General features: G+C 51.3%; 1 protein-coding gene across 9 annotated transcripts in view; it reads left to right on the forward strand.

Annotated features, from left to right (window-relative positions):
* RGS3 (regulator of G protein signaling 3) overlaps positions 1-25301 on the forward strand; it is a 124668-nt gene that overhangs the window by 59637 nt on the left and 39730 nt on the right. For 5 of the 9 annotated variants that reach the window (XM_081152578.1, XM_081152582.1, XM_081152584.1 and 2 more), the window contains 3 exons: positions 1772-1883; positions 6361-6404; positions 11799-11921. In XM_081152578.1, the coding sequence (XP_081008704.1) occupies positions 1772-1883; positions 6361-6404; positions 11799-11921 (279 nt within the window). Of the gene's footprint in view, positions 1-1771; positions 1884-6360; positions 6405-11798; positions 11922-16282; positions 17071-25301 lie in introns of those variants that run through there. The other 4 variants (XM_081152587.1, XM_081152579.1, XM_081152588.1 and 1 more) reach the window with 3 other exon arrangements.

Genomic DNA, 25301 nt, shown 5'->3' on the forward strand with positions numbered 1-25301 from the left:
TGCAAAATAATGCAAATTAAGCAGAAATGTATGAAGTAAAATCCACTCCCCAGAGTGAAGAGTGTGGTATCATAGACATTTAAAAAATGTTAAATATAGACAGATTTATAGGTTTTCCCCCCACAAAATTGGATTATACTCTTGGTATTTTTGCACATGGCACTGTTTTGACAGATTTCAGCTTCTGTCCACATAGCTCTACTTTATTCTTTTAGTAGTTGTATAACACTCTACCATGTGAAAGTAGCGTAATTTATTTTACCCATCTTCTCTTGATGGGTGTTTATACCCTTTTTTTTAACTCTTCTATTGTTTATTTTATTTTATTCTTTATTTTTACATCATTGCCACTCTCTGCTCCCATTAGTTTATGTACTTTTATTAAAAAAAAAAAAAAAAAATTATTGGGGTGACATTGGTTATAAAGTTATGTAAGTTTCAAGTGTCCAATTCTATAATCCGTCGTCTGTACATTGCATTGTGTGCTCACCACTCAAAGTCTAGTCTCCTTCTGTGTGTATAGTTGACTCCCTTTCCCCTCTTCAACCTCAGTTTATGTACTTTTTTTATTATGAAAATATTGCTGAGAACATCCTTATAGGTCCATATTTGTATAGCCTTGTCAGGGTTCCTGTGGGGTAGTCAGAGGTCGAGTTGGGTCATCTTTAACAGTCTGATAGCTAAACGTCTACATGCTGGCTTCTTAAACCTCAGTGACAATCCAACACGTGTACCCTGTGGCCCTTAGTAGCGAATGCCAAGCTCTGCTGGCTGACTCTGCTTCCTTCAGAAGAGGTGAAGCATCAGATTTTGACACCTCCAAGGGAAGTTCACATAATTATATTTTGTTTTCTTCGAAGAATCTAAAATTGGATTTCATTGCTCTTGACTAAAGGCCACTGCAGGATTTACACAACAAAGAACAGCGTAATCTTTAGCGGCATTAGAGAATCAAGTGGATTTTTCATGGCACAAAAATATGCTGAGCATGCCTGTTGGTTTACCTATAATGTCTAAAAATAGCGTTCTCCTTTATTTTTGGAGCAGCTAGTGCATAAAAGAGATAAAAGTTATGTCTGCATTGGAGCGTGAGTAACTGGCTGCTTCTTAAGCTGATTGCGGGTTCCTGCAGTTAAAATTACCGCAAGGAACTTGGTAATAGCACCTCGCGTTGCACTATGCTTCAGTTCACTGTCAGCTCAGAGATTGTGAAGGAGCCGGTGAGGGAGCCGGGCAGGGACTCCCACGTTTGTGCAGATGCGAAAACTCAGGAGACTTAACCAAGTTTTCATGGCTCCTTAGGGGGATAGAGCCTTGTCACTTCTGAGTCCAGGTCCAGTGCTCTTTCAGCCAGATGTGTAGAGGCCAGTACAAGCAGATGCAGGACATCCTGCAGCTCCAGGGAGGCGCTAAGCCAAGGGTGCTGGGCTGGAGATTCCAGGGGCTTTCAGACAGAGATGTGGGCCTTGGGGGTGTCAGGCTGGAGAGGCTTGCAGGGGCCATCTGCCACGGAAGGTGAGGCTCAGTGTTTTTTGTTCTGTTTATGTTTTTGTTCTGTTTTGTTTGTGAGGAGTGGAGGTATAGAAAACTGTAGGGCAAAGGGGCGGTCTTGACTCCAGGTGAGGTCTCTGCTCTTGGTGGAGGCCACACTTAGTCTGCTCCTGGTTCTGCCTAAGACAACGAGGACTCCTTCCCTGGACCTTTGGGGCGGTTGTGGCTCCTGGTCTTGGGACAGCTGAAGAGCTGTTCTGTTTGCTGTCACCTGACACAGGTGACACTCTTTGCCTATTCGGATCTGCTGCTCTTCACCAAGGAGGACGAGCCGGGCCGCTGCAACGTCTTGAGGAACCCCCTCTACCTCCAGAGTGTGAAGCTTCAGGAAGGTAAGTTTGTGCCCAAGGTGCCCTGGGCCCTCCCCACTTGTCCTGAGTCCACTGCTCTGAGCAGCCTGGATGCTCAGGTTGGGTCCAGCCCTTCTGGTGCTGAGCAGCCAGCTGCCAGTGGAGCTTTTAAGCATGCGTGGTCAGGTCCTGCCCCTGGGCTGGTGGGCTCCCAGGCACTGGTATTTCATTCTAGGCTGGCAAGCCTGCCTGTACACCCCGACCTTTGCTGGGAGGTTCTGTTCCACAGGTGTTTAGAGAGGCTAGGGAGTGAAGTGGGAAGAGCTTTGGACTTGGACCTGTGCTCAGATCTCAGCCCTGCCCCTCACTACCTGTGCGACCTTGGGCAAGTTACACAACCTCTCTGAGCCTGTTTCCTCATGTGTGAATGCGGGATACCAATAGTATCTCAGAAGGTTGTTGTGGAGATTAAATTAGGTCATATATGCAAAGTGCCTCATCCACACCAGCTGCCCAGTAAATGCTAGTTGTCACTGCACTCACCACACATATTCAGGACAAGAGACTACTGCTCCTTCCCCACTCAGCTTTATTGCTTTGGCCGGAGCCCCAGGAACCTGGAACATGCGGAGCCCCAGGAACATGCGGCTGGGGGCTGGCAGGCAGGAGCACGTGGAAGCGTGGAGTGAACCTCTACCCCAAAGTTTCCACCGTGCCCTCCTCCGCTCTGGGACGGGAAGCCAGCTGGGAGTATCTGCTGAGCAGTTTGGTTTGGCGCCTGAGGTCTCCGCTGAAAGGGGCTTGATTTCCTCTCCCAGATTATGAAAACAACAACAGACCTGTTTGAGCATGGCTGACGGGCAGGGAGGAAAATATTACCCAGTGAAAGAATTCTGTTTTGACGGGTTTTGCTCCAGGAAAACTTCCTGCCTATTTGCAAACCTGACCTATGTGCTCAGCTCCTGCTGGCCTTCCTCCTTAGACACCAGGCAGTGTGAGAACCTCTATCTCGCCACCCCACAGGAAGTCACTTACAACTTCTTCTCTGCCTCTGCCTTCCTCCTGCCCACTGACCAGGGCAGCCACTGAGGGGAAAAAGCAAGTCACCTCGCTCAGAGGCCAGGCTCCCCCTGACCAAGGCCGGTGGTGAGGAGCAGCCCTCTGAGCAAGTTCAGCTCAGACCCTGGCGGTTCAGGGAGCTCCCATGGGAGGGGGTCAGGTGAGAGCTCCTGTCCTTGGCTTCCTGCTGCTCTGCCCTTTCCTCCCTCCCTCTAACCAGCTTCCCCTACATGCCCATTGTGGAGTCCCTCCCAGCCCCCTGCACGCACGCACACACACACATGCTATACAGCCTCTTCCTCTGTGCATCTGCCCATCCCCAGCTCAGACAATCGGGGACCCATTTAGCTGTGAGGAGCACTGGGGGGCAGTGCTTGGTAACATGGGCTGATTGATTATAGAGCCCAACTCTTATTGAGGGACAGCGCCCATCCTCCTGTTAAAAGGACAGAGGGAAAAGAAGTGGGACTCAGACTGCCTGTTCCTTGGGTAGGGTTTGGGATGGGAGGAGTGGCAAGGGCAGTGGAAGAGCCCAGGGTAGCCGCTGAGAGTTTGGGGTCTGGGCTCAGCTCTGCTGCTGATGTGCTATGTAACTTCAGCTGACTTTTTCCCTTTTCTGGGCTTCTTGGGCCAGTCCTTCGTGTTCCCTCCCAGCCCTGATGTTCCCAGACAGACCCAGAGGTGGCTGTGGGAAGCTGAACAGTGCCCATAGGTCCAGCCCTTACCCGTTAGGGGGCCTTGACTGGTAATTGGTTGGACCTTCCCCTCCTGGGTCCCCAGACCCAAGGTTTGAAGTTAGAGGCAGGGTGAGTTCTGTCCTCACTGGGTGGTGAATGGTCATGGTAGGTGGGTGGTGCAGGGCCTTGAGGTGTTGCCAAGATACTTTTCAGATGCTGAGCTCCTGTGAGCAACAGCCTTGTGCAGGCATGGCTTCCTCGGGCTGGAGACCACATCCTCTCCCCGCAGATGGCAAGCTGAGGGTGGCCCAGGCCAGCACTCCTTAGGAGAGATGACCATGCTATTAGAGCCCTTTGGGTTGGCATGGGGGTGGTGGTGTGTGTGCACAACACATGTGCACATACCTGCCCTGGGTCTTCTGGGCAGCTGGTTTGGTGCAGACCAATTGCCTTGCCCTTCTCCAGCAGTGTCTGTGAGCAAACAATGAACATGGGTCTCCAGGGAGCCCATGAGCTGCTGAGAGCAAAGGAAATGGTTCAGTGACACTGAGCACTCAGGGTGCACATTCCGTTGCTTAGATTTCTTTCCAGGCATTGGTGGAGCCCTTGTCTCCTCCCCTGAACCCTGTCCCCTGAGACAGCCCCGTGGGTCCTGGGGTTCTCAGAAGTCCAGTGACCCCTTCTCCTGCAGTCGGAGTTGGAGCTGCAGGACCCAATGTCCCAGCCCTGGTGCTCGATTTCCTGCTTGCCTCCCTTGTGCCCCCAGAGACCCGCTGCAGCAGCAAGAACCTGAGAGGCTTTTAAGATGCATTTGGGGCTCAGCTGCAGCTTCTGTTGGCCGAATGATTAACATCACTCACACTCCTAGGTTTCTTGTTTCTTTCAAATCAACATGTGTGAAGAGTTCAATTTGGGGCAAAGAAGATGGTAAACAAGGAACACACACAGCCTTTCCTGCAGGCTGGTGCTGGTGAGGGTTGCTCCCTGGCCGGGGAGAATCAGCCCCACCCAGGGACCAAGGACTCCCTTGAGTGACGTGTGTGAAGGGTGCTTATCTCCGCTGGAAAAGCATACTCCCAGGGTCTAGCATGGGGCCCAGAACATCATGGGTGCTCAAGGAATGTGTGTTGGGTGGACAAATGAATGACTGAAAGAGACCAGAGGCACTGCCTCAGCTTAGGGGCTGGGAGTGCCCTCCTCCCCCAGGGCTCCAAGCTGGTGGCTGCTTAAATCTGTCTTGCCCTCCTGCCCAGCTCTCCCCAAGCTTCATTGGGGCTGCATCGCAGTGTAATGGGAACAGGCGGAGAGCTGTCGCTAACAATTGGGACATCTCCGGTCAGCCAGGGCCCATTGTGGCCTCTTCCTGCCTCTGCCGCCCACTGACTTTGCTGCTCTTTGTGTTTCTGCCTCCCAAGCAGCCAGCATCCCGCCCACAGTGTGTCTTCCTGGCCTGCTCTATTCTCTCAGGATGGCCTGGAAATGTCTAGCTGATTCCTGGGCTCTCCGTCCACCCTGGGGAGCCAGGTGCCCAGTCTTGAAAACTCAGCCGCTGAGGTTCCAGCCACTGGATGCTTGGAGTTAAGTTTAGTAGGTGACATTTTCTGGACACATCCTCAGAGTCCACCTCAGTGCTACTGCCAGGGTGAGCAGAGGGAGACATTTCTACCTCAGGGCACATGGCCTGGTGGAATGACAGAGAAGTAAATTGGTTTGGGGGCAGAAGTGTCACATGGTGGTCAGAGCGCAGGCTGTGGAGGCAGGCTGGGTTCAAATCTCAGCTCTCACTTTCTTACTCTATGGCTTGTATGAGTTGTTTTCCCTCCTGGGCCTCAGTGTCTGCATCTGGAAAATGGAGACTAATCCTCTTGGCTTGTCTCGCAGGGTAGAGAGGCCTTGGTGAATGGCTCAGTTTGGGATCTCAGTCCAGGCTTAAGAGGACTTTTCAAAAATGACAGCAAGATCAGACCTGGGTGGGGAAGCCCCTCTGGGCCCTACACAGCCCATGACTGGGGATCCCTCCTAAACTAATCCAAGTATTTGTTAGTGGGAAGGCCAACCCAGGAACCAAATGGCTCCTTGTTACATTTCAAAATGGCAAAAGCATTTGGAGTGTTAGATAGAAACCCAAATGGCCCCGTCCCATTTCCTTTACACTTGCCCCACTTCCACACTCTGGAGAGTCAGAGCTGAGCCTCATGTTCAGAAGGGTTTCTGGTGGGACTGAGGTCTCTCCCGGTCAGCAACCTTGCTGCCAGCTTTCCCACAGCTGCGGCTCCTTCCTGGCACCCTTGGTTCCGGAGGCTCGTCAGCCTTTTACGAGGCTCTGAGCCGTGCTGAGCTCTGCCCCCGTTCTGTCCTTCCCTTCAGTGCTGCCAGCGCAGACCAAGAGGTGGAGTAAACTTCAGTGAAGGGTTGGGTAATGCAGGAGGGCGGTGGTGGGTGTCACAGCACAGAAAGGAAGAGACCTCTGGGGTGGATGGTAGCTCCCATCGGCTGGCTGTTTGATGCCCAGAGCGGGCTCCTGGCCGCCTCTCCTAGGGGTGCTATCTCAGCATTCCTTGAGTCGCACTGACCCACAGGCACAGGCCTTACAGCTGGGCCACAACCTGGTTAGTTGCTAAATGGCATTTGCTCCAGAGATTTCCCTGTCTCCTGTGCCTGCTTCTTTCTCTTTTCCCAGGAAGAACACATACAGCCCTCTGGGTGAGACAGCTGGCTGCGCTTGAGCAAACTGCTCAGACAGTAGCCAATTCTAATGCAAGTCTCACTTTTTGCTCCCAAAGGTTCTTCGGAAGACCTGAAATTCTGTGTGCTGTATCTAGCAGAGGTGAGTCCTTCTCTCTGACTTTGAGGAAACATATGTGACCTGGAGCTTGAGGGGAGATTTTGGGATGGGTCCTAGTCCAGGGTTCTGATGCCCCCTCCATCCCAACTCCTGCAGGGGTCCTGGCAGGTCTGGCATGGTGGTTTCCTGCCCTATAGAATAGGAACCAGCCATCCCTGCCCCTGTGTCTCTTACCTTCATGTAGAAGAGTGGAGGACACTATGGCCTCCTGCTCAGGACCTCCTGGGCTCCACCCCTGCAGGGGTCATAGTGAGGGTGGGAGCCGGTCCTCTGGAGGTTACCCTAATTCCAGTGCCTGCCTCTTTCTTCTTCTTTTTCCAGAAAGTACCACCTGAGACCCGTCCTAGGGGTCTTGTCAGTGTTTAAAATGGCCTAAAGGTAATTGTACCTTTAACTGAGCCAGATAATACAGGCTAAATAACACATCAGGTGTCTTTTTGGGGCTGAAGGCCCCCCTCAGTGTGATTGCTGTTCTTGGTTATCTCAGTCTGATCAGAATCTCGGATGGGCAGTGTTATGCCTTTGCTGAGCAAAATTGGGCAAACAGCTTATTGCTTGATATGGTTTGGGAGATAAAATATCATTAAACCAGAGGTTTAATCGGAGGCTCTTGGTAATGAAAAAGCTGAGAGCTACTGAGCCATGAAATTCTTTTAGACTTTCAGTGAATTTTCTATTCCCAACCTGTGTCTCTGCTAATATGAACAGGGGAGCTCTCTGTCCCAAGCAAGGATTCATTCATTAGACCCACTCGTGTCCTCTGCTTCTGCTAGCCTCTGTCTCACTCAACAGTCCTGGGAACCTGCCTGACTGTGGGAAAGTCTACATTGGCCACACCCTGTGGGTGGAGCATAGTCTACACTGGCTGGCCAAGAGGAAGAAGGAGTGTATGTCATTTGTGATTGAAAGTCATTCCTTCAATTCCTGGCTAAGATAAGAGGTGCAGGCCTTTGAGAGAATCCCCTCGGGTGAACAGACCTCTGGGAACAAGACGATTTGATAAGTTGGTTACAGGGGAGAGCAGAGAGTTGCAAAGGGCAGTGCCCATTGTCAGAGCTGAGCTGGGGACCCTGGCTGCCTAGAATGGCAACCCGAGGGCATAGGATTGCCTCCCCTGTGCCAGCACATCCACCAGGCACTGGGAGTAGCTGGTGTAGGCACTTCAGGGCTAGCGGGCGTTCAGTTCTGCAGAGCCCAATATGCAGCTTAGAAGCTGTGAGCCAGGCTGCGAAGAGCCGGCACATTGGCCCCTCCATCATCACCCCTCTGGATTCCGATTCTCTGTGGCAGGGCCTGAAATGAAGCTCCAGGTTCTTTAATGCCAACAGAGCTTCTTGCCAAGCTGGGCTTGTTTTTCCAAGAGAAAAGCACTTCTGCTCATTTGTTTCCTGGGGGCTGTGACCTCCTAGCCTTCCAAAGACTGATGAAGGGATATTGATCTGGGGCCTTTTATTTCAGTAAAGTGCCAGGTGATCTGACTCCAAGGGGCTGGGGGATTGAAGCTCACAGGCAGCCAGAAGCCTCTCTTTTCTCTTAATGGGCTGCTGTTTATGAGGGGCATGTCCGTCCGTAATGGAGACAAGAGGAAACTGTTTGCCCTGTTGCCTGGGACAGGCTTGACACATGGTTCTGGATCCCACGGAGAACCCCGAACTCGCATCTTAGTTGGACCTTCCGACAGGTGGTTTCCCTTCATCGCCTAACAGGCAGGTGGCACCCAGAGAAGCCAGGGCAAGAGAGTCAGGATTTGGAGAGGGTTTTCCACTGCACTGAGAAAGCCCCAATTGCTTGGGTGGCAGTTGCTCTGATTGTGCCCCAGCAGCACGTCCTGGGTGGGGCTCCCATAAGCAGTCCTTGGCCCTGAGGTCTCTGTTGCCCTGGATAGGTGTCCCTCAGCACCCGCAAATCCATGGGACAGATGCAGCCCACTACTGGCTTCAGAGTACTAGGGGCATTGGGTCAAAGTGCACGTTAGCCAGGGGCCATTCTCTAACGTAGAATCTGATTCCAGCTCCATTAATTTCAGTCTGCACTTTGGGGTTAAGACCTAGATTTGAATCCTAACTCTGACATTTCCTACCTGAGTGATCTGGGCAAGTCACATACTCCTCTCTGAAACCAGGCCAATGAGCCTACTTTGCAAGGTTGTTGTAATGATTAAATGAGATTCAATAAGATGCTGTGTCCGAGGCACTTAGCTCAGACCCTGGCACACAGTGAGTGCTCAATAAATGGGAGCTGTTGTTTTGTCAGCTTCATAACAGGGGGAGAGCTTTCCATATTCATTTCCTCCCCATTAGAGTTATTGATCTTTTAAAAAGAAAGCTAAGAGGAATATCTCACATTCTTTGTAATGTACATATGCAGTTATACAAATGTGGCAAGATCACAGGCTCTGGAGGAGACAAAGACAGACTTTGAACGTCTCCTCTCCTGAGGACCTCCTGGAGCCACCAACTTGACCTCTCTGAGCCCCTGGTTTCTCATCTGAAAAATGGTAGCAGCTGTGCCTTTCTTCCTCCCAGTGTCACAGGGCCATTGGGAGAACTGAATTAAAGGAGGGGATGTTTGTCAGAGCAAGTGAACAAATATAAATCGTAGAAGAAGAGGTTTTAGTTTTTACGAAGATAATATTAATTTAGGAACAAGGAGGTGAGGCAGGATTGGAGTTTTAAAGAGGCCAAGAGGAGCTGGGTCCCCGGTTGGACTTGGGGATGCTCATGTTGGAATGGAGAGGTCTGGGCCAGGTGCTGCTGTGCCTGGAGAGGTCTGTGCTTGGCCACACTGCAGTCAAGAGGCCCTGCCTCTGAATGAGATGTGTAAGAATGCCTTCGGGGTAGCTTACACCCTTGACCCTGGAGCCTGCTACTGAGGGCAGGGTATGCATCAGCTTGCAAATGATGGGTTGGATCACACAGTGAATTAAGAGCCACGGTTCACGTGCAGGGGCAGCCAGGACTGCACTACGGCCCTGATTTAGACAGATTTAGGTGGATGGGAATTCAGCCTCCCTGGAGGGAACTGGCTTCATGCTGTCTCTCTTGGCCAGGTCAGCCTCAAAGCTGTAGACAGCAGCTCAAGAGGAGCCTTGGGAGCAAGGGCTTCCTGATAATGTGTACCCATCCAAGACAGTTAGCCACCGGGCCAGGCCTGGGGTAGGTCCTTAAGATTAGAAGCCTTTCTTGAGATCACAGATGGGAAAGTGCTTTTTAAAATTGTTAATTAGATAAAAGGAATTATGATGGCAGAATTCCTGCTTCAGAACTGAAAGGGGAGAATTTGGGGCTCAGGGAGTTTAAAGGATTTGCTGAAATCCAAACAGCAAGGTAGAGGCAGAATCTAGAAGGCTCCAGCCAGGGCCAGCTTTGTGGAGTGATGGCCTTCTCCAAGCTGGAAGGGGCCATAGTCCCTGCCTCACCCCTCCCCTTACATGGGGAACACAGTGAGACTGGGAGCAGAGGGCCTGCTGGTTGTCTCCTGCCCCACCTGACTTCTCCCTGGGGAATCTTGGGATCTTTTGCTGGGTGTATCCTATTCTGTAGTGGGCTGGGGGTTCTGGGATGTGGAGGGGACCTGTTGTTAACTGATAGGATTGCCTCACCCATCCACCCAGTTCCCAGAAGCCTGGGGGCAGGCCTTTCTTCCCTATCTCTTTTGATGCTTTTTGGAAGATCCGCTTCTGAGCACTTTTGGGCGGGAGAGGAATGTCTATATCCAGGGAACAGTTAACATGGGAGGTGCCCCCACCGGAGGGTTGTGTTGGATGGTAGAGAATGCTCCCAAATGCTGTTAGATGATACCAATAGCCACCCAGCTTGGAGCCTTTGCATTTGCTGTTCCTTCTGAGCACAGTTTCTCCCAGCACTTTCTTTGCTGGCTCCTTATTGTTCAAGCCTCACCCTAGCGGCCCCTTCAGAGGCCTTCTCTGGCCACCAGGCTCTAACAGGGACCTCTTCTTTTGCGGCCTTTTCACAGTTTGAATCATGTTGTTTAATTGTTTATTGGTTTACTGTCTGCTCCCAACCTGAGGGCAAGAGCTCTGACTCTCTTATTTCCCCCTTTCCCCCCAGGGGCTAGTACAATCCCTGACACAGAGCAGGTACTGGATAAATAGGTATTAAAACAGATGAAGTACTGAGGAACGACAGCAGTAGCTGCTGTCTGTTGAGGCCTGAGATGGCTCTCGTCACTTGCCTCCCAGTAGCGCTGAGACGGGGGTGACAGCATCATCATTCCCATTTTATAGACTTTCCCGAGGTCGTCAGCTAGGAAGTGGTAAAGCTGGGATTCACACCAGCCCTGCCAACTGCACGGCGCGGAAGGGCTGCATCCAAACACTGTCTTCTCTGTTTCAAGCCATCCAGCTCACGCTCTTAGCTCCCTGGCTGAGTTCATCTAATCGCAGCCCTGTGAGGTTGTAATCAAATTCCAGCGGAGTCAGAAAGAGCTCCTAATCCCCTGACCGGAGCATGCTGCCGTGGATGACAGCACTGGGCCGGCTGTAACGCCCCTCCCCGCCCCAGCACACTCTCAGGACCTCGGGCTCAGTGCCTGGGTCCTGGCAGCCCCCTGACCCTCAGGCCTCGCTGCCCTGGCTTTGACCTTATTCCAGAAGTCCCTCTAGGGAGCCAGAGCTTACCGAGGCATCCCTTGCCAAGCACTGCGCTAAGTTCAGATGAAAAAGGCCTTCCAAGAAGGAGTTTCTAGTCTAGTTGGGGAGACAAGACTGCAGCACTTAACAAGGTTTAATAGCAAAGTGAGATTTAAATGACAGCAGTGCCAGAGACTGTTGTTGCACCCGATGGAGCTGAAGTTATGGATCAGACCCAGCTCATGGGCCAGACGGCAGTGGGGCTGTAGGAGGCCACATGACTGTGTCCACCAAAGACTTTCCAAAGGCTTCTGTTGGTATGCCTATCAGTCACCCATCCAACCTTGGCCTGGTGATCAGATGAGTGCGCCCTGGGTGGGGGAGGGGGTCCTGGCTCCACAGAACATCAGGAGCGGGGACCTTGGCCCTCTGGGTTCCCCACGTGCTCTCCCAGCTGCTGCTTTGTGCTGCCTGTGCCCGGGGGTGACCTCGCCGCTTCTATTCTGTGGCTCTCCATAGGCCTCCACTGTGTTGGGAACCACCGCCTCCCTCCCTTCCCCCAACCTGTGGGCACAAGGCTCGCCAGCTGGCCCCCCAACCAGCTTCCTTGCTCCTCTGGCTGCCTCGATGTCACCGGGGATTAGTGTGCATTTGTGGCTTTTAGTGGGCACTCCCCTCCCTGCGGCAGCCTCGCCCCTCCGGAGCCCGGGGATGGGCTTGGGCCTGGGAGCCCCCAGAACCAGGGAGCAGCCCTGACCGTCCCTTTCTGTTTTCCCTGACGTCAGAAGGCAGAGTGCTTATTCACTTTGGAAGCGCACTCGCAGGAGCAGAAGAAGAGAGTGTGCTGGTGCCTGTCAGAGAACATTGCGAAGCAGCAACAGCTGGCGGCCTCGCCCCCACAGAGCAAGGTAAGGGCCTCGCCCGCGGCTGCCGCCCAGCCTCCGCTGCCTGGCTTCCCCTCAGGGGCCTGGACCCTTGAGCCTCCGAATTGAGCTTGGGACCAGTCTGAGCTCAGGAGTTGGATCTGGGCAACGAGCTCTTGGCAGGGTGGACTGTGCTCGAATGTCTCTCCCCCTTGGCATTTTGCTGGGTGTATTGAGTGAGTTTCACATTGCTCGGGTAGAGCGACAGAGCCAAATTGAGCATGACCCATCAGTTCTCGGCTGTGTTCTTTGGTTTGCCCATGACAAGGTCTAATTTGGGCTGCCTCCCTGCTGCTGCTGGGCATGTGGTCCCCCTCTGCCATTGGGCTGGTTGTGCCAGGGGCAGCACACTGGTAGATAATGCTGGCCTAAGGCAGAAATAATTGGGAGGGGACGTTTGCGGCAGAAGCTGTCCTAGTTCGATACAGGTCACAGCCCACTGGAGCCAAGTGGAGTTTGCTGGGGACCAGAGGCCGGCCAACTGGAGTATCAGGGAAGATTAGACGCCGTCTGAGGCTGCTGTGGAGCAGGCCCCCTCAGCTGGTCCCGTGCCTGCGGAGGGGACAGGGGGGGAGCTGGACCTTTGTCACCCAGATGCCGGCTACAAGGCACAGTTTTATTTCCCCATTTGTGATTCGCTCAGGTCCCTTCTCTAGCTAAAAGTGTTGGCCATTTTGGGATTTGGCCTGATCGACTGTGAAAGAAGCCAAGGCGGCTGGTCTGGACAGGGAAGCGGGTAATGGAGAGCAGCAGCCTGTACGCTCGCTGGCCTTGTTTCTTCCTGGTGTTCAAGCCTGTCGTGCCAGGGCAGCAGGCACACGGCGGGGGCAGTGGGGTCTGCTGAGGGCAGAAGGTCGGGAAGAGGTGGCTGGGCAGTGGTGCACAGCAGCTTCCCAGCTACTCCCTAAGGGAGTAAGCCTCTGAGAATTATAGAACCTCAGACTTGACTGTTATCTTGTTTCACTCTAGCCAGGGGCAAGAATAACTGATGAGGGAGGACTGTGGGAAAAACATGGACTTTTGTATATCCCTCTGCTACTGACTGGCAGTGTGACCTTGGACAAGTCACTATACCAACTTGGAGCTTTGCTGTCCTCATCTGGGGACAATAGTTCCCCCCTCAAAGGATTGTTGTGAGAATTACAGGAGATGATGCACATATAGTTCATAGCAGTGCTTGGTATGCAGTAGGCACTTAATAGCTGTGGGCAGTGCACTGCCCTGACCTCTGTCCGTCAAGGCCGCTTGTTGCTACACTGGCTGGCTGGTTCCCACGGTCAGGTTCTTTTACTGAACAGAGACCCGTGGAAGCTATAGGTTGTCTTGCACTCTTGATCCAAGGCTGGTTTCAGTCAGAAGCCAGGCTAATCCCTGTTCACTGGGACAGCCCCTGGGATGTCGCATGGCTGAACTTTTGTCCTCCAGCTTTCTTGTGGCTTCGGCTTAGCTCCTTCTGGTTTGGGGAAAAGAGTTCTTTCTGCCCCAGCTTCAGAGTTCTTGGGCTTGGAGTGTGTTGGCAACAGCCTTCTCAGTACCTTGGGGAACCTCGCCACCATCGGTCAACTAAATACAGCCTGGGTTTCTGAGACACGCTCTAGTCCCTGCGGGGCTGTGGGCTTGGCTGACTGACCCTGGAAGGGCCCCAGGCTCTGGGGCCTGGCTTCTGGGCCACACCAACATATATGGGCATCCTGGGCAGGCAAATTAAAACTCTTTAAGCATGTGTTTAGTGGAGTAGTTGTTTGCTGGGTAGGAGAAAGGTAAAGAAGGAGAGGCTAACTGCTGGGATAGTTTCAGAGTTGCCTCCTCCCCTGAGACCTGGGCCCAGCTCAGCCTCACACACCCCACTCGGCCCACCCTCCTTAGGAGGCACTTATGTAATTGTCTTTTGTTTGCAGGCCCCTTGGGGGTCTTGCTGCCCAACTCTACCCACTCCCACCATACACATTACAGAGTCTTAGCAACTTATTTCTTCTGCTCACTCACAGAATGCCCCCTGAGGAAAGGTTGGTAAATAGGGTTTTCTCCAGTCCCATATAGTTGCAGGAGGGCTTTAGCAAGCAACCTTTACGACGCAGCCCAGGTAGCTGTTCACCCAGCCACAGGTGTTCCCCTGTGTTCAGCTCCATCAGGTCCTGGCAGCCACAGAGGTGACTGGGAACCTCCTCGCCAAGGGCTGGGCCACAGCCTCTCCACTAGGGTTGCTGTTCTCCAGGGGACAGAAGAGGGAAGGCCAAGCAGAGCTTCTTGCTCTTTAAGTAAAGAGAGCCCTGCTTTACCAATTGTCCTGACTGAGTAGCATGACTTTTAATGCCTTTTCTTCTTTCTGCTGCACAATGGAGACCACTGTCCAAGCCACTCCCCGCCCCCGCCCCCACTCAAATGCCTCTCAGGGGAAAGAGGGGTTAGCAAGGCACCTCCCCAAACTCCTATGCTGCCCCTTTTCCACCCTGTTCCTTTCAGCGGTGTTTGCTGACACCTTTGAATGGGGATTCTTCAAACATTTCATGGAATGCAAAGTTTTCCCCAAATTTGCAAAACAACAAATGTGATGTACCCTGAACATGAAATGCTTGTTGAGAAGGACAGAGGGAATTAGGGCAAGACGGACTGAAAGGATAAAGGCAGGTGTGCCACACTACTTGCTGTGTGACCTTTGGCCACCGCTTCCCTCTGTGACCACAGTGATTCCACCCGCGCACTGGTCTTGTGGCTCTTTCCAGCTCTTCAAGCTTTGCAATTATCACGAAAGCTGAGGACCTGGGGTCATCCGGCCCCATTAGGGAGCTATATACCCTGAAGTTGCCTGTGAAACCTGCTATCTTAGGGGCCAGGTCTGTTTTTCTCTTGGGGGTGGAGAGGGGCAGGCTCAGGCTTTCTGTGCTGTCTTTGAGGTGCCTTTGGCCTGTGGGTTGCAGGGTGGGGGGCCCGGTTGTGGCAGGGTGGACACAGTGAGGCAGGCAGCAGGGGGGCTGCGTTTCTTCTCTGGGGAATCCATTGCTTCTCCTTGCCCACTCTTAGCTGGCCACGGCAGGTGGGAGGCTGCTTGGGACTGGCCTGCTTGCTCTCCGTCTTTCTGCAGAAGTCAATGGCCACCCCCTTTGCGCCCTGGCCTCTGTCTTGTGCTCACCGCTCCCTCTCCCTCCTTGTCTGCCCCTCTCTTCATTATTTAACCCTGGAGGGACCCTACTTTCCTTCTTCCTCCCGCAGTAGCTTTTACTAAACTCTCTGCATGGAACATGTTACCCTGAGTCTCATCTAGAATAACTCACGGGTGGTCCTACCTGTGGCCATTGAGCTTCTAAGCTAGTAGGGACAGACAGCTACATATTACTTTGGTTGTTTAATAAAATATACATAATAAATGCCTGCTCTGTGCCGGACGCTAGTTTAGGTCCTTTGGGGCCACAGAGATGAATGAGACCTGATTCATGTCCTTCTGGAATTCTCTAACTAGACAGATGTGAAGTGCCAATCTGATCATTAAAGGCCATGCCTGATGGATCCTAAGAGCAGTCCAGTGGGGGCTTGGCTGCACATTTGTCGTCCACTCATTGACCCTCCACTGAGCCCACCACGTGCACAGAGTTGGACAGGGCACCGGGAAGCGTCTGAGGAGAGTAGGCTTTTGACTGAGCCACCATGGATGAGAAGGGGGCACAGGACAGCATGTACTGCCCTGTTCTCAGGGCACGCCCTGGGCCTGATGGTGGCAATCCCCGGATGAATCTGTCATACTCTCTCCTTGGGAGACACAGTCCAGCGGTGGAGACAGATATGCCAACAGATCATTCAAAAATAGCATAGCAAACGATACGGGAGATATAAGCTTTACCACTCCGTGGCCTCAGGCGAGGCACCGAGCCACTCTGAGACTCGGTTTTCTCATCAGCAAAGTACACGGATGAATAGGGTTCTCGTGTAGACTCCTGTCATGCGCTTAGCAAAGCGGCGCACAAGAAGAACTCTGTGAATTATTATTACTAAAGTTGAGTCTGTATAGGAAGAATCATCTAGTGGCCTTGTTTATTGAAGCTGAATGCATCTGCTCTGAGCCCATGTGACAACTGCTCCGTGTCACTTCCTGTGCCAACTGCTGTATCCCGGGGCCCAGGCAGGGAAACTGAGGACTCCTGGGTCCACTCTGGCTGTAAGACTTCTCCCAGATGTGATGCTGAGGCATGTACCACCTTGTCATCTCTCCTGGGCAGCTAGACAGGACCCCGGAGATGGAGGTGCCAGGGTCTGTCTGAGCACCTTAGAAAGGCACAGGGGCAGGTCCTGGAGCCAGGCAGCCCAGGCCTGAGCGGGCAGCAAGCTAATTCCAGTTCTGTCTGGTTCCACAGAAACTCCACCCTTACGGCCCTCTCCAGCAGGAGATGGGGCTGGCCAACGCTACCAATGCTGCCCAGGATAGAAGCTTTACCTCATCAGGACAGACTCTGATTGGCTGAGCAAACCCAAGGGCAGGACTCTGCTCCTGGCAACTTAACCCTTTCTTGGGCATCCCCTACCACACAGTAACCTCACCTCAACTGGACCCAAAACTGAGGACCAACATGGTGGGCCTAGGGTCATCTGAAGGGAGCAGCCCCACGGGTGTGTGTGGACTGGCATCAGAAGGACTGCAGTGGTGTGAGAGGTCCTGTGGGCACCTGCAGACTGGCATCAGAAAGTCCCAACTGGAGAAGACTCAGAAACATTCCCTACAAGGAACAAGGAGCTGAAACAGCATCTGGGCTTCTGGTGGTTCCAGCGCCTGCCTTGGGGGCAGCAGGAGAGGGTGGCAGAGGTCAGACCCGGTGGTGAACAGTGCCATGACCCTCTACTGCCCGAAGACGCCTTCACCCATTCATGCATCTGTACTCATTCCTTCCTTCCTTCATTCAACAAATATTTTGGGGGGCATCTACTTTATGCCAGGCTCTGTGCTAGGAGCCGGGGATACTGTAGAGAATGAGATGGACCTGGTCTCTGCTCTTATCAACATTTCTGTCCTAGTGGGAGAGTCACATTAAATAAATGAACATTAGCACACACGCACGTGCGTGCGCACACACACACACACACACATACACACGTGATTGCAAACTGTGATAATCTATGAAGTAAAAGAACGGATTCCTTTAAGAGAGAACATTAATTAGATTGCTGTGTGGGGGGGTGGGTGGAGTAGGGGAGATCATAACTTTTAAGCCGGGACTTGGAGGCCGGAAAGGACTTAGGCAGTCAAGGACTTTGGAGAGAGCGTTCCAGGCATATGGACAGCCCGCGGAGACCTGAGGTGGAAGGCTTGGCATCCGGGAGGAACGGGACCAGGCCACTGTCACTGGAGCTTAGCGAGGAGACAGATAAGGTGGGTGGGGGCCAGATCGCACAGGACTGTGGTTGTTAATATTTCATTGATTTTATTCTGGATATAGTGGGAAGCCAGTGAAGGCTTTTTGAGAAAGGGAGTCGCAGAGTTTCAGGCACATTTCTAGATCAGTCTCAGGAGAGGCCCAAGTGGCTGTGAGGAGATCCATTAGGGGTCCCTTTAGTCCTTCAGGTGAGGGGCAGTGGTGGCCTATCCTGGATGGTGGCTGGGGAGGTGAGGATGGGAGTGTCCAAACGCCAGGATGTGGTAGAGGCTCTGGAGTGAGTAGAGAGAATTCCCTGCTTCTCCCCCCCCACCCCCCTTCATTGTATTCTCTTAGTGGACGCAGGTGAGGATGGGGGCCTTCCTCCCAGACCCCCCTCCTGCCAGGCCTGGGTAGGGACCAGCGCTGAGTTCTGGGAATGTCTCTGGAAGCTGGGAGCAGTGGCTGCTTCTGGCCAAGGTGGGAAGTTCACAGCCCCCGCCGCAGCAGGGGTGCCTGTGCTGTCCCTCCATCCTGTGCTGAGTGGTCTGGTCCGAAGCTGGAACACAGCCCTCTGGAAACTGATTTGGATTTTCTTTCTGCACAGCTTCTAAAGTCAGGGACCAGGGCTAGGTGTGGCTCAGCACTCCAGAGGGGACTGTTCTGCCACAAGGCTAAAGAGAAACCTACCAAGGGGACAGTGACTAGAGCTCAGCCTGCTCCCTGCCTGCTGCAGCACCCACTGGAGCCCCCACCGGAGCCCAGGGTTGGGCAGCTCTCACACCCTTTCCTAACTGCGGAGACCTAGAGTGAGGGCAGCCCAAGGCCACAGGTGTGAGTGACATTGCTTACCCACTAGGGGGATGTGCAGAAGCAGGGTCACTTGCATGGGAAGAGGGGGTCAGAGGTTAGAGAGGTGGCTCAGACCAGAGAAGCTCCAGACCCTGGACACTTTGCACCATGTCCTGTAAGACCTCGTAAGTGTCTTTAGAGAGGGTCTTGTGCCCTGGTGAGTGTGCTCCACTGTTGTGGAGAAGGGTGGCCCAGAAGAGGATTCTTCCCTTGCCTCCCACTTGCCCTCCTCCCAGTCTAGGAAAGACCAGGCATGTGGTATCAGCAGTCTAATGGGGAATGGAATGTATCTGCCCATGACCAGCCCCCCCCCCCCAGCAGGGGAACAGACCGGGCCTGAAGTGGGACAAGTGACACACAGTGTCTGTCAGCCAGGGCTGAGCGCAGGGTTAATGCTGAGCAGCTGGGTCTGCACAGACAGTCCTGCAGCCGCACTTGATTTCATTTGATGCCCTCACAGAATGACATTAAGGGGAATGTGGGGCGCAGGAGAACCACCTGTCTGGGAAGACAGCACGCTTGTCTCTCTGGAACCTGGTGACCTACCTCTGTCCACCAGACAGGTGCCGAGGACGGGAGTTCTGGGCACAGGGAAATGGAGGACCCAGAGCACCCAGCGCTGGGGACAGGGCTCTTCCCTCAGCTTGTCTCAGTAAGCTGCTGAGTAGGGCGGATGCTCACGTCAGGGTCCTCGGCCCGCTGGCTTTTGGGAAAGCAGACATCCACTCGGGAAGAACCCCGTCTTCCCAGCAACTGTGGTCCAAGTACCGTTGCTGCTCTGCCTCTCAAATGGATGACTCAATTAATTTGGCTCCTCGGGCTTGAGAAGATGAAATTTGACCGGTGGCCACTGCTCTTCAGCACCCCCATCCACCCTGGCGGTCCAGGAAGATACACAAGTGATCAGAATTGCATCTGAGAGTCATAATCACGGGAAACACAGCCGAGCCCCTCCCTCCACATAAATCACCCTGAGAAACACACACAATGGTCTCTTTCCTGATGGGCCAATTGTCTTGGTTTGGTGTCTCAGGCCCTAGGAGCTGGGAGGATGGGAGCACAAGCATGTATTGTTGAAAAGGCCATCTGTGTGATTTGAATACAAAGTGATCCTTTTAGTTCCCCCTACACCCTCTGATCCTGTTCTCATGTGTCCCAGGCTCTGGGTCTTTTGAAACACTCTGCCTCTCCAGTACGCAGTCACCCGGGGGGCCTCTGCTGTCCCTGGATCTTTTGGCCCTTTGGGAGTTGGGACCTGTTGGAAATGATGACATTTATTTATGTATGTCTATTATGTTTTATTCTTTAATTTTTTTTTCATAAATTCTGTCACCAAAATCCTCATTTCTTGCACACGTTACCAAGATGGTTCTGTAAAGTTAAGGTGCAGGAGATTCACCGTGTGGGGAGGGCCTCCCATAGTGAGAGCAAGGGCTTCGGAGATGGCAACCTGGCCCCCAGGCATTATCTCCCCTAGGCCTCCCAGCAGCCTGGTTTCGTGGATGAAAGGCACTAGGACTCAGACAGAGACTTAAGAGGCCGAGCTAGTTCTCAAGCCAAGGCCTTTGAACCCAATCCATTGCTCTTCCCAATGCAGAGATTTGCCGTTTCAGGATGAAAGTGAGAGCAATCAGTCCTCTCCTCCAGCAAGAGGCAGGAGGGGACTCTCCTGCATGGAGAAGCTGCAGCCCTTTAAGCTCTAGGGGGGGATGCTTCAGGACAAATAGGTGAGATGCAGTACTCTCCACACAGTGGAGAAGGTACTTCCAGAGTTCATATTCCTGAGGGGTGGCCCAGGCTGAAAGGATCAGTAGCTTCACACAAGATTTGAAAAGTCTGAAATGAAAGACAAGGTGGAGCTCCTTCAGATAGGCTGGGGTGGGGTAGGGGTTGGCACTGGGACTGTCGGGTGACTCCCTTCCCCTTTGAGTCTGGCATTTGAGAGGATCAGCAGACACAGCCTTGGGGTACTTGGCAGCAATGGGACATTGGCCAAAGGCAGAAAGGAATGACTTCAGGTTCAGGCCGGGTGCGCTGAGCGTGAGTCTTGGAAGAAGGCCTTCAACCCTGAGCCCTGTCGAGGGTGGGGAGAGACTGTTCCAGGTTCTGGGCCCAGATCTTGCTAACTGATTTCAAATCTCAACTCTTAAGTAACTGGACTGGATTTCAGATATCCTCCCAAAGAAGCAGACTCTTTCCTAAAATGCTCCACTGTTTCCCAGTCTCTCCAGCTCCTCTCCCACCTCCTTGCTGCCTGTCTGGCTATAGAGAGACTGCTTTCTTCTGCATCTTACCCTTGGACTCAGCCATCTTGCTATGCTTTTTTTAGCTCTTAACAAAGACAGCACAATCTTATCATTGAGCCTGTCTTGACCTTATCTCACCTCAAGCCTTTCTCTGAATAGGGCCACCATCCTTCAAATTGTTCCCAGATCTTTGGTTTAAGGATAGAACAATAACACTAGGTAATTCGGTGAGCACATGTACTGAGTCTGGCCCAGTGTCAAGCTTTTGACCTACATTGCCTCTCAACCCTCATTTGGCCTCACGGGGTTCATTCTCCCCCTTACACCTTTACCCCCATTATACCAAGTCGATATGTGAAGGGGCTGTCTTAGAGAAGTGAAGAAACGTGCTCAACGTCACACAGCTAGTGGCGGCTGGGATTGGAACTTGAGCGGCCCAGCTCCAGAGCACCTGCTTTTGATTGCTCTGTCCTACTGCTTTCCAGCAATCACAGACCATCCAAGTTGAAGGGGAAAGGGAGGTTTCAAGACCAGTGTGGGAGGCCATCGTCTTCAGAGTCAGGCTCAGGTCTCAGCTTTGCTCTCAAGGCTCTCCCTGGTTGCATTGCCTTCCTGCTTTGTGCTCGCACCCTGGCCACACTGGACTATTTCCCCTTCCCAAATTCCCTGTGCACATTCATGTCTAGGCTGTTTCTTCTGTCTGCTGTTGCCTGCCTCCCTCTGTTGTCTCTGCCGGATGCAATCCCTGACCTTCAGGGCTTGGCACTTCCTGAAGACACCTTTCTTAGGCCTGCGTCCCCCTCTGCATTTCCACAGTATTTTGTTCATCTTCGGCACAGTGTGGCAGGCAGATGTGTCTCACTTGCGAGACTGTGGCTCCTTGGAAGCCAATGGAGGTCTTATAATTTCTTTTTCTGTTACTGCCTGGTCCTTAGTAGATGTTGTAGAATTGAATTGGGTCACATGATTCTAAACTTTCATGTTATAGAATTTAACGAGGAGACTGAGGATCACAAACAGGAAGTGACCTGGCCAGGCTCATGGGACAAGTTACTGGCAGAGCTAGGACTAGAACTCAGGTGTCCTGACTCTCTTGGCTCTGAGCTTTCTCCGTTGCACCTCAGCTTTGCAAGATCAAAGCTTGGATTCCCACTAGAGTAGGATTCTGAAGATCTTGGTTCAAATCCTGATTTTTCCTGTATGACTTTGGGCAAATTACTTCATCTCTCTTCAACACAAACCCCCAAATTGGGGAATATAGTATTTATTTTACGAGTGACTAAAAATTTGATAGAACCACAGAATCTTTGAATGTGGAGCTGAAGAGCTCCCCCCACTGAGATCAATTGATTAACAAGCTGATTTGTAGAAACTGAGACCAAGAGAGGCAAGAACTTGGTATGTGGTTGGTGCCAGAGCTGGAACTAGGATCCAATCCCTTACCTTCTAGGCCAGTGCTCCTCTTTAGAGACTTTTGAAGAGTTTGCCAGGTTGGGAAAGGGGAGGGACACGGGTTGTCTTAGAGATGCTCTCGTCATCTGACTCAGCTATACTGTCATTAGAAAGAGTACGTCACCACTTTGGGCTGTAATGGAAATAGTGAGAAATGGCTGTGCTGAAGGCGTGGGCAGAGGCTGTCTAGTAGGCTGGCTTGTCTATAAAGTCCTGGCGTGTTCTTGCTGGAGTGGAATGAATGAGGCAATGAGGCTGCTGTATTTCACCTGGAGGTCCGAGCAGTTCTAAAAATAGCAGTGGGATCAGAGCTGAGGGGCAGAGGAGGGGGCTCCTTCGGGAGCTGGGTGGGACCTCACCCCCTTCCTCTTCCTGCCAGGCCTTTTGTGAAGAAGTGCTATAGATTCAGACTTTAGATCTGGGAGGGTGCTGGAGCCATCAGCCCTCATGTCCCCCTCTCATACAGAAGAGGAGGCTCTGGAGGCCAGGAGAGGGGACAGGACTGGCCAGCAGCCACGGAGCCCAGGGAGAAGGTCCCAGATGGCAGGCTGTCTCCCTCCTGCTGTTTCAGCAGGGCGGCTGCAGGCCTGGTGAGGTTTTCTGTCACTGCCTCTGGGCGAGCACACAGGGCCTGGGAATTCCTGGGGCCGGATGTGGTCTGGCTTCCTGAGAGTCGCCCAGCAGGCGAGGAGTCCCCCTCTAGTCTGCCCTGAGCCCTGACCTCTGCCAGCTGGCCTTTCAGCACCACTCTTTCCCTTTGCTGGTGTCTCCATCCTCGCTGATTTGTCCTTCTGTTGCCGCCTAGATGTCTGCAGGGAGAGAGGACAAGGGCTGGCATAGAGCTGGTTTGCAGGACAGGGGCTGTAGTGGCCTGGGACCTCTTTTCTGCCCTGCCCCAGGAACAAGCAGAGGCAGCTCAGGTAGAGGCAGGGGCTAGAGTTTAAAGGCAGGCAGGCCAGGGTTCAGATCCCAGCTGTGCCTCTCACTAGCTATGGGATTACTGGTGGGTCACCTAGCATCGGTCAAATGAGAGAAAGACATCTATCTCACTGGGTTCTTGTGGGAATTGTTGTGTTGTTGCAAAAGTTACTCACGTTTATCATGAAGAAAACGTTTAAATCAGATGAACCAGGGGAAGGAAATGAAGTTCACCCTTAGTCACAACACCTGGAGATAACCACTATTAACATCTTGAGGTGTATCCTGTCAGGCAATTGTTTATACATACATATATCTTATTTGCAAGTTGGGGTTACTAGTGCACACAGATTTCTAACTTGCTTTTCCCCATTTAACAATGTCATGTATCCACGTTTCCATGTCAATAAATGATCCTCTAACCACATCATTTTTAGTGCCTGCATCTTTCATTGTGTAGATGAAACAGGCTTTATTTAAATAACCTCCAGAAGTTTAACATTTAGGTAGTTTCCATTTTTTCATTGTTACGAAAACCTGATATTAAAAAAACCCTCGTAGGTGTATCTTAGTATATCTCCAGCATCCAGTGAAAATGATCGACCCTCCACAGATATGTGTTGAGTGAATGAACATTTTGTTAGAATAAATTCCTAGTAGAATTTCCATGTCAAAAGGGTATGCATTTATAAAAGATGCTCTTGATACCTATTGACTCTCCAGAACTGTTGTACTATATAATCCATACTTTAAAAGGACCGATTCATCCTGCTTTGCCCAGAACTTTGCCTTTTTTAGCACAGAAATCCTGCTTCCTGGGAAACCCCTGAGCCCCAAGCAAACATCTGGGTAAGAGAATGCCCGTTTCCCCACACCCTCACCAGCACTGTGCGTAGGTTCATTTTGTGGATTACTAGAGATATTGAACATTTATTTATGTGCCTTTTTGTCACTTATGTTGCCTCTTTTGCGAGTAGCATGTTCAAGTTTTTTCTGCTCATTTTTTATTGGGTTGTTTATCGTTTAAATCATTAGTTCACAGGAGCTCTTTCTATAATGATATTTGTTAGCCTTTTATGTTTTTTATCATCATACAAAAGTTTCTGTAACTAATTTTTTAGAACTCAATCTAGTGTATAAATCTTTTACATCCATACCTAAAGTTCTCTCTCTTTCCTTTTATTTTTTTTTAAATGTTGAGTCCATCCCACTGAGGGATGTCTTCTTTTTTTTTTTTTTTTTTTAAATATATCTTTATTGATTTCAGAGAGAGGAAGGGAGAGGGAGCGAGAGAGAGAGAAACATCAATGATGAGAGTCATTGATCGGCCGCAGCCCGCAACCCGGGCATGTGCCCTGACTGGGAATCGAACCCTGATCGCCTGGATCCTAGTCGACGCCCAACCGCTGAGCCACGCCTGACTGGGCTCTCTTTCCTTTTAGTATCCAATGGACCATCACTTATTTAACTACTCCCTCTCGATGTGCAATCAGGCATTCCCAGTGTTCTGATAGTGTGGACAATCCTGCAATAAACATCTAAGACTGTCCCGTGTATTAAGTCCTACCGCATTTTCCTATGGGACGGAGCGTGACACCAACTACCAGAGTGCTCTGCAAATATTTCCTTCCGTTTAAACATGTCATCTGCCCAACACTATTCTTATTATCCCCACTTTACAGATGAGAAAGCAAAGGAACAGAGAGGTTAAGTAAATGTACAATTCACATTCCTATTAACAGTGAATGCGTGCCCATTCCCCTGCACCCTACCTAACGCTAGGTGGTAAAGCTCTTTTAATTCTTTGTTGGTATGAGAAGTGAAAAGATTTTTTTCATTTTAATTTGTAATGGTTGGATTATTAGTGAGGTTCTGCTTCTCTTTGCATTTATTAGTCATTTATATTTCTTCTTCTTTGCTCGTCAGTTCATATCAGTTGCCCAGTTTTCTACTGGGCCTTTTGTCTTCTTTGTAAGATCCCTTTATATGGTCAGAATATTAACCATTTACTTACTATATAGAATACAAATATCTTTTCCAGTTTGCCATTTGTTTTTTAGCTTTATTTATAGTATCTTTTATCATTCAGAAATTAATATTCTTTGTAATCAAGTTTTTTCATAATCAAACCTTTGGTGGAGGGTAGAGGGCTACACTTCCTAAGGCCTTTCACACTCCGATTATAGCAGATATTCTTCTGTATTTTATTCAAGAACATTCATATTTTCAATTTGTCTGTAATTAATTTAGTGCCTAGTGTCTGATGGAACTCTCATTATTTTTCCTTAAATAGTTAAACTAATTTTTCAAACTTTTTTTTTTAAAGTTCTTATATGTCTTTATTTTTTCTTTCAAGTATATCTTTATTGATTTCAGAGCGAGGAAGGGAGAGAGAGAGAGAGATGGAAACATCAATGATAAGAGAGTCGTCATTGATCAGCTGCCTCCCGCACATCCCTGACTGGGGATCGAACCCGCAACCCGGGCATGTACCCTGACCAGGATTCGAACCTCAGTCTCCTGGATCCTGGGTCGATGCTCAACTGCTGAGCCACGCC

The sequence above is a fragment of the Miniopterus schreibersii genome (genome assembly GCF_964146895.1).
Source record: "Miniopterus schreibersii genome assembly, chromosome: 11".
NCBI classification, from domain to species: Eukaryota; Metazoa; Chordata; class Mammalia; order Chiroptera; family Miniopteridae; genus Miniopterus; species Miniopterus schreibersii.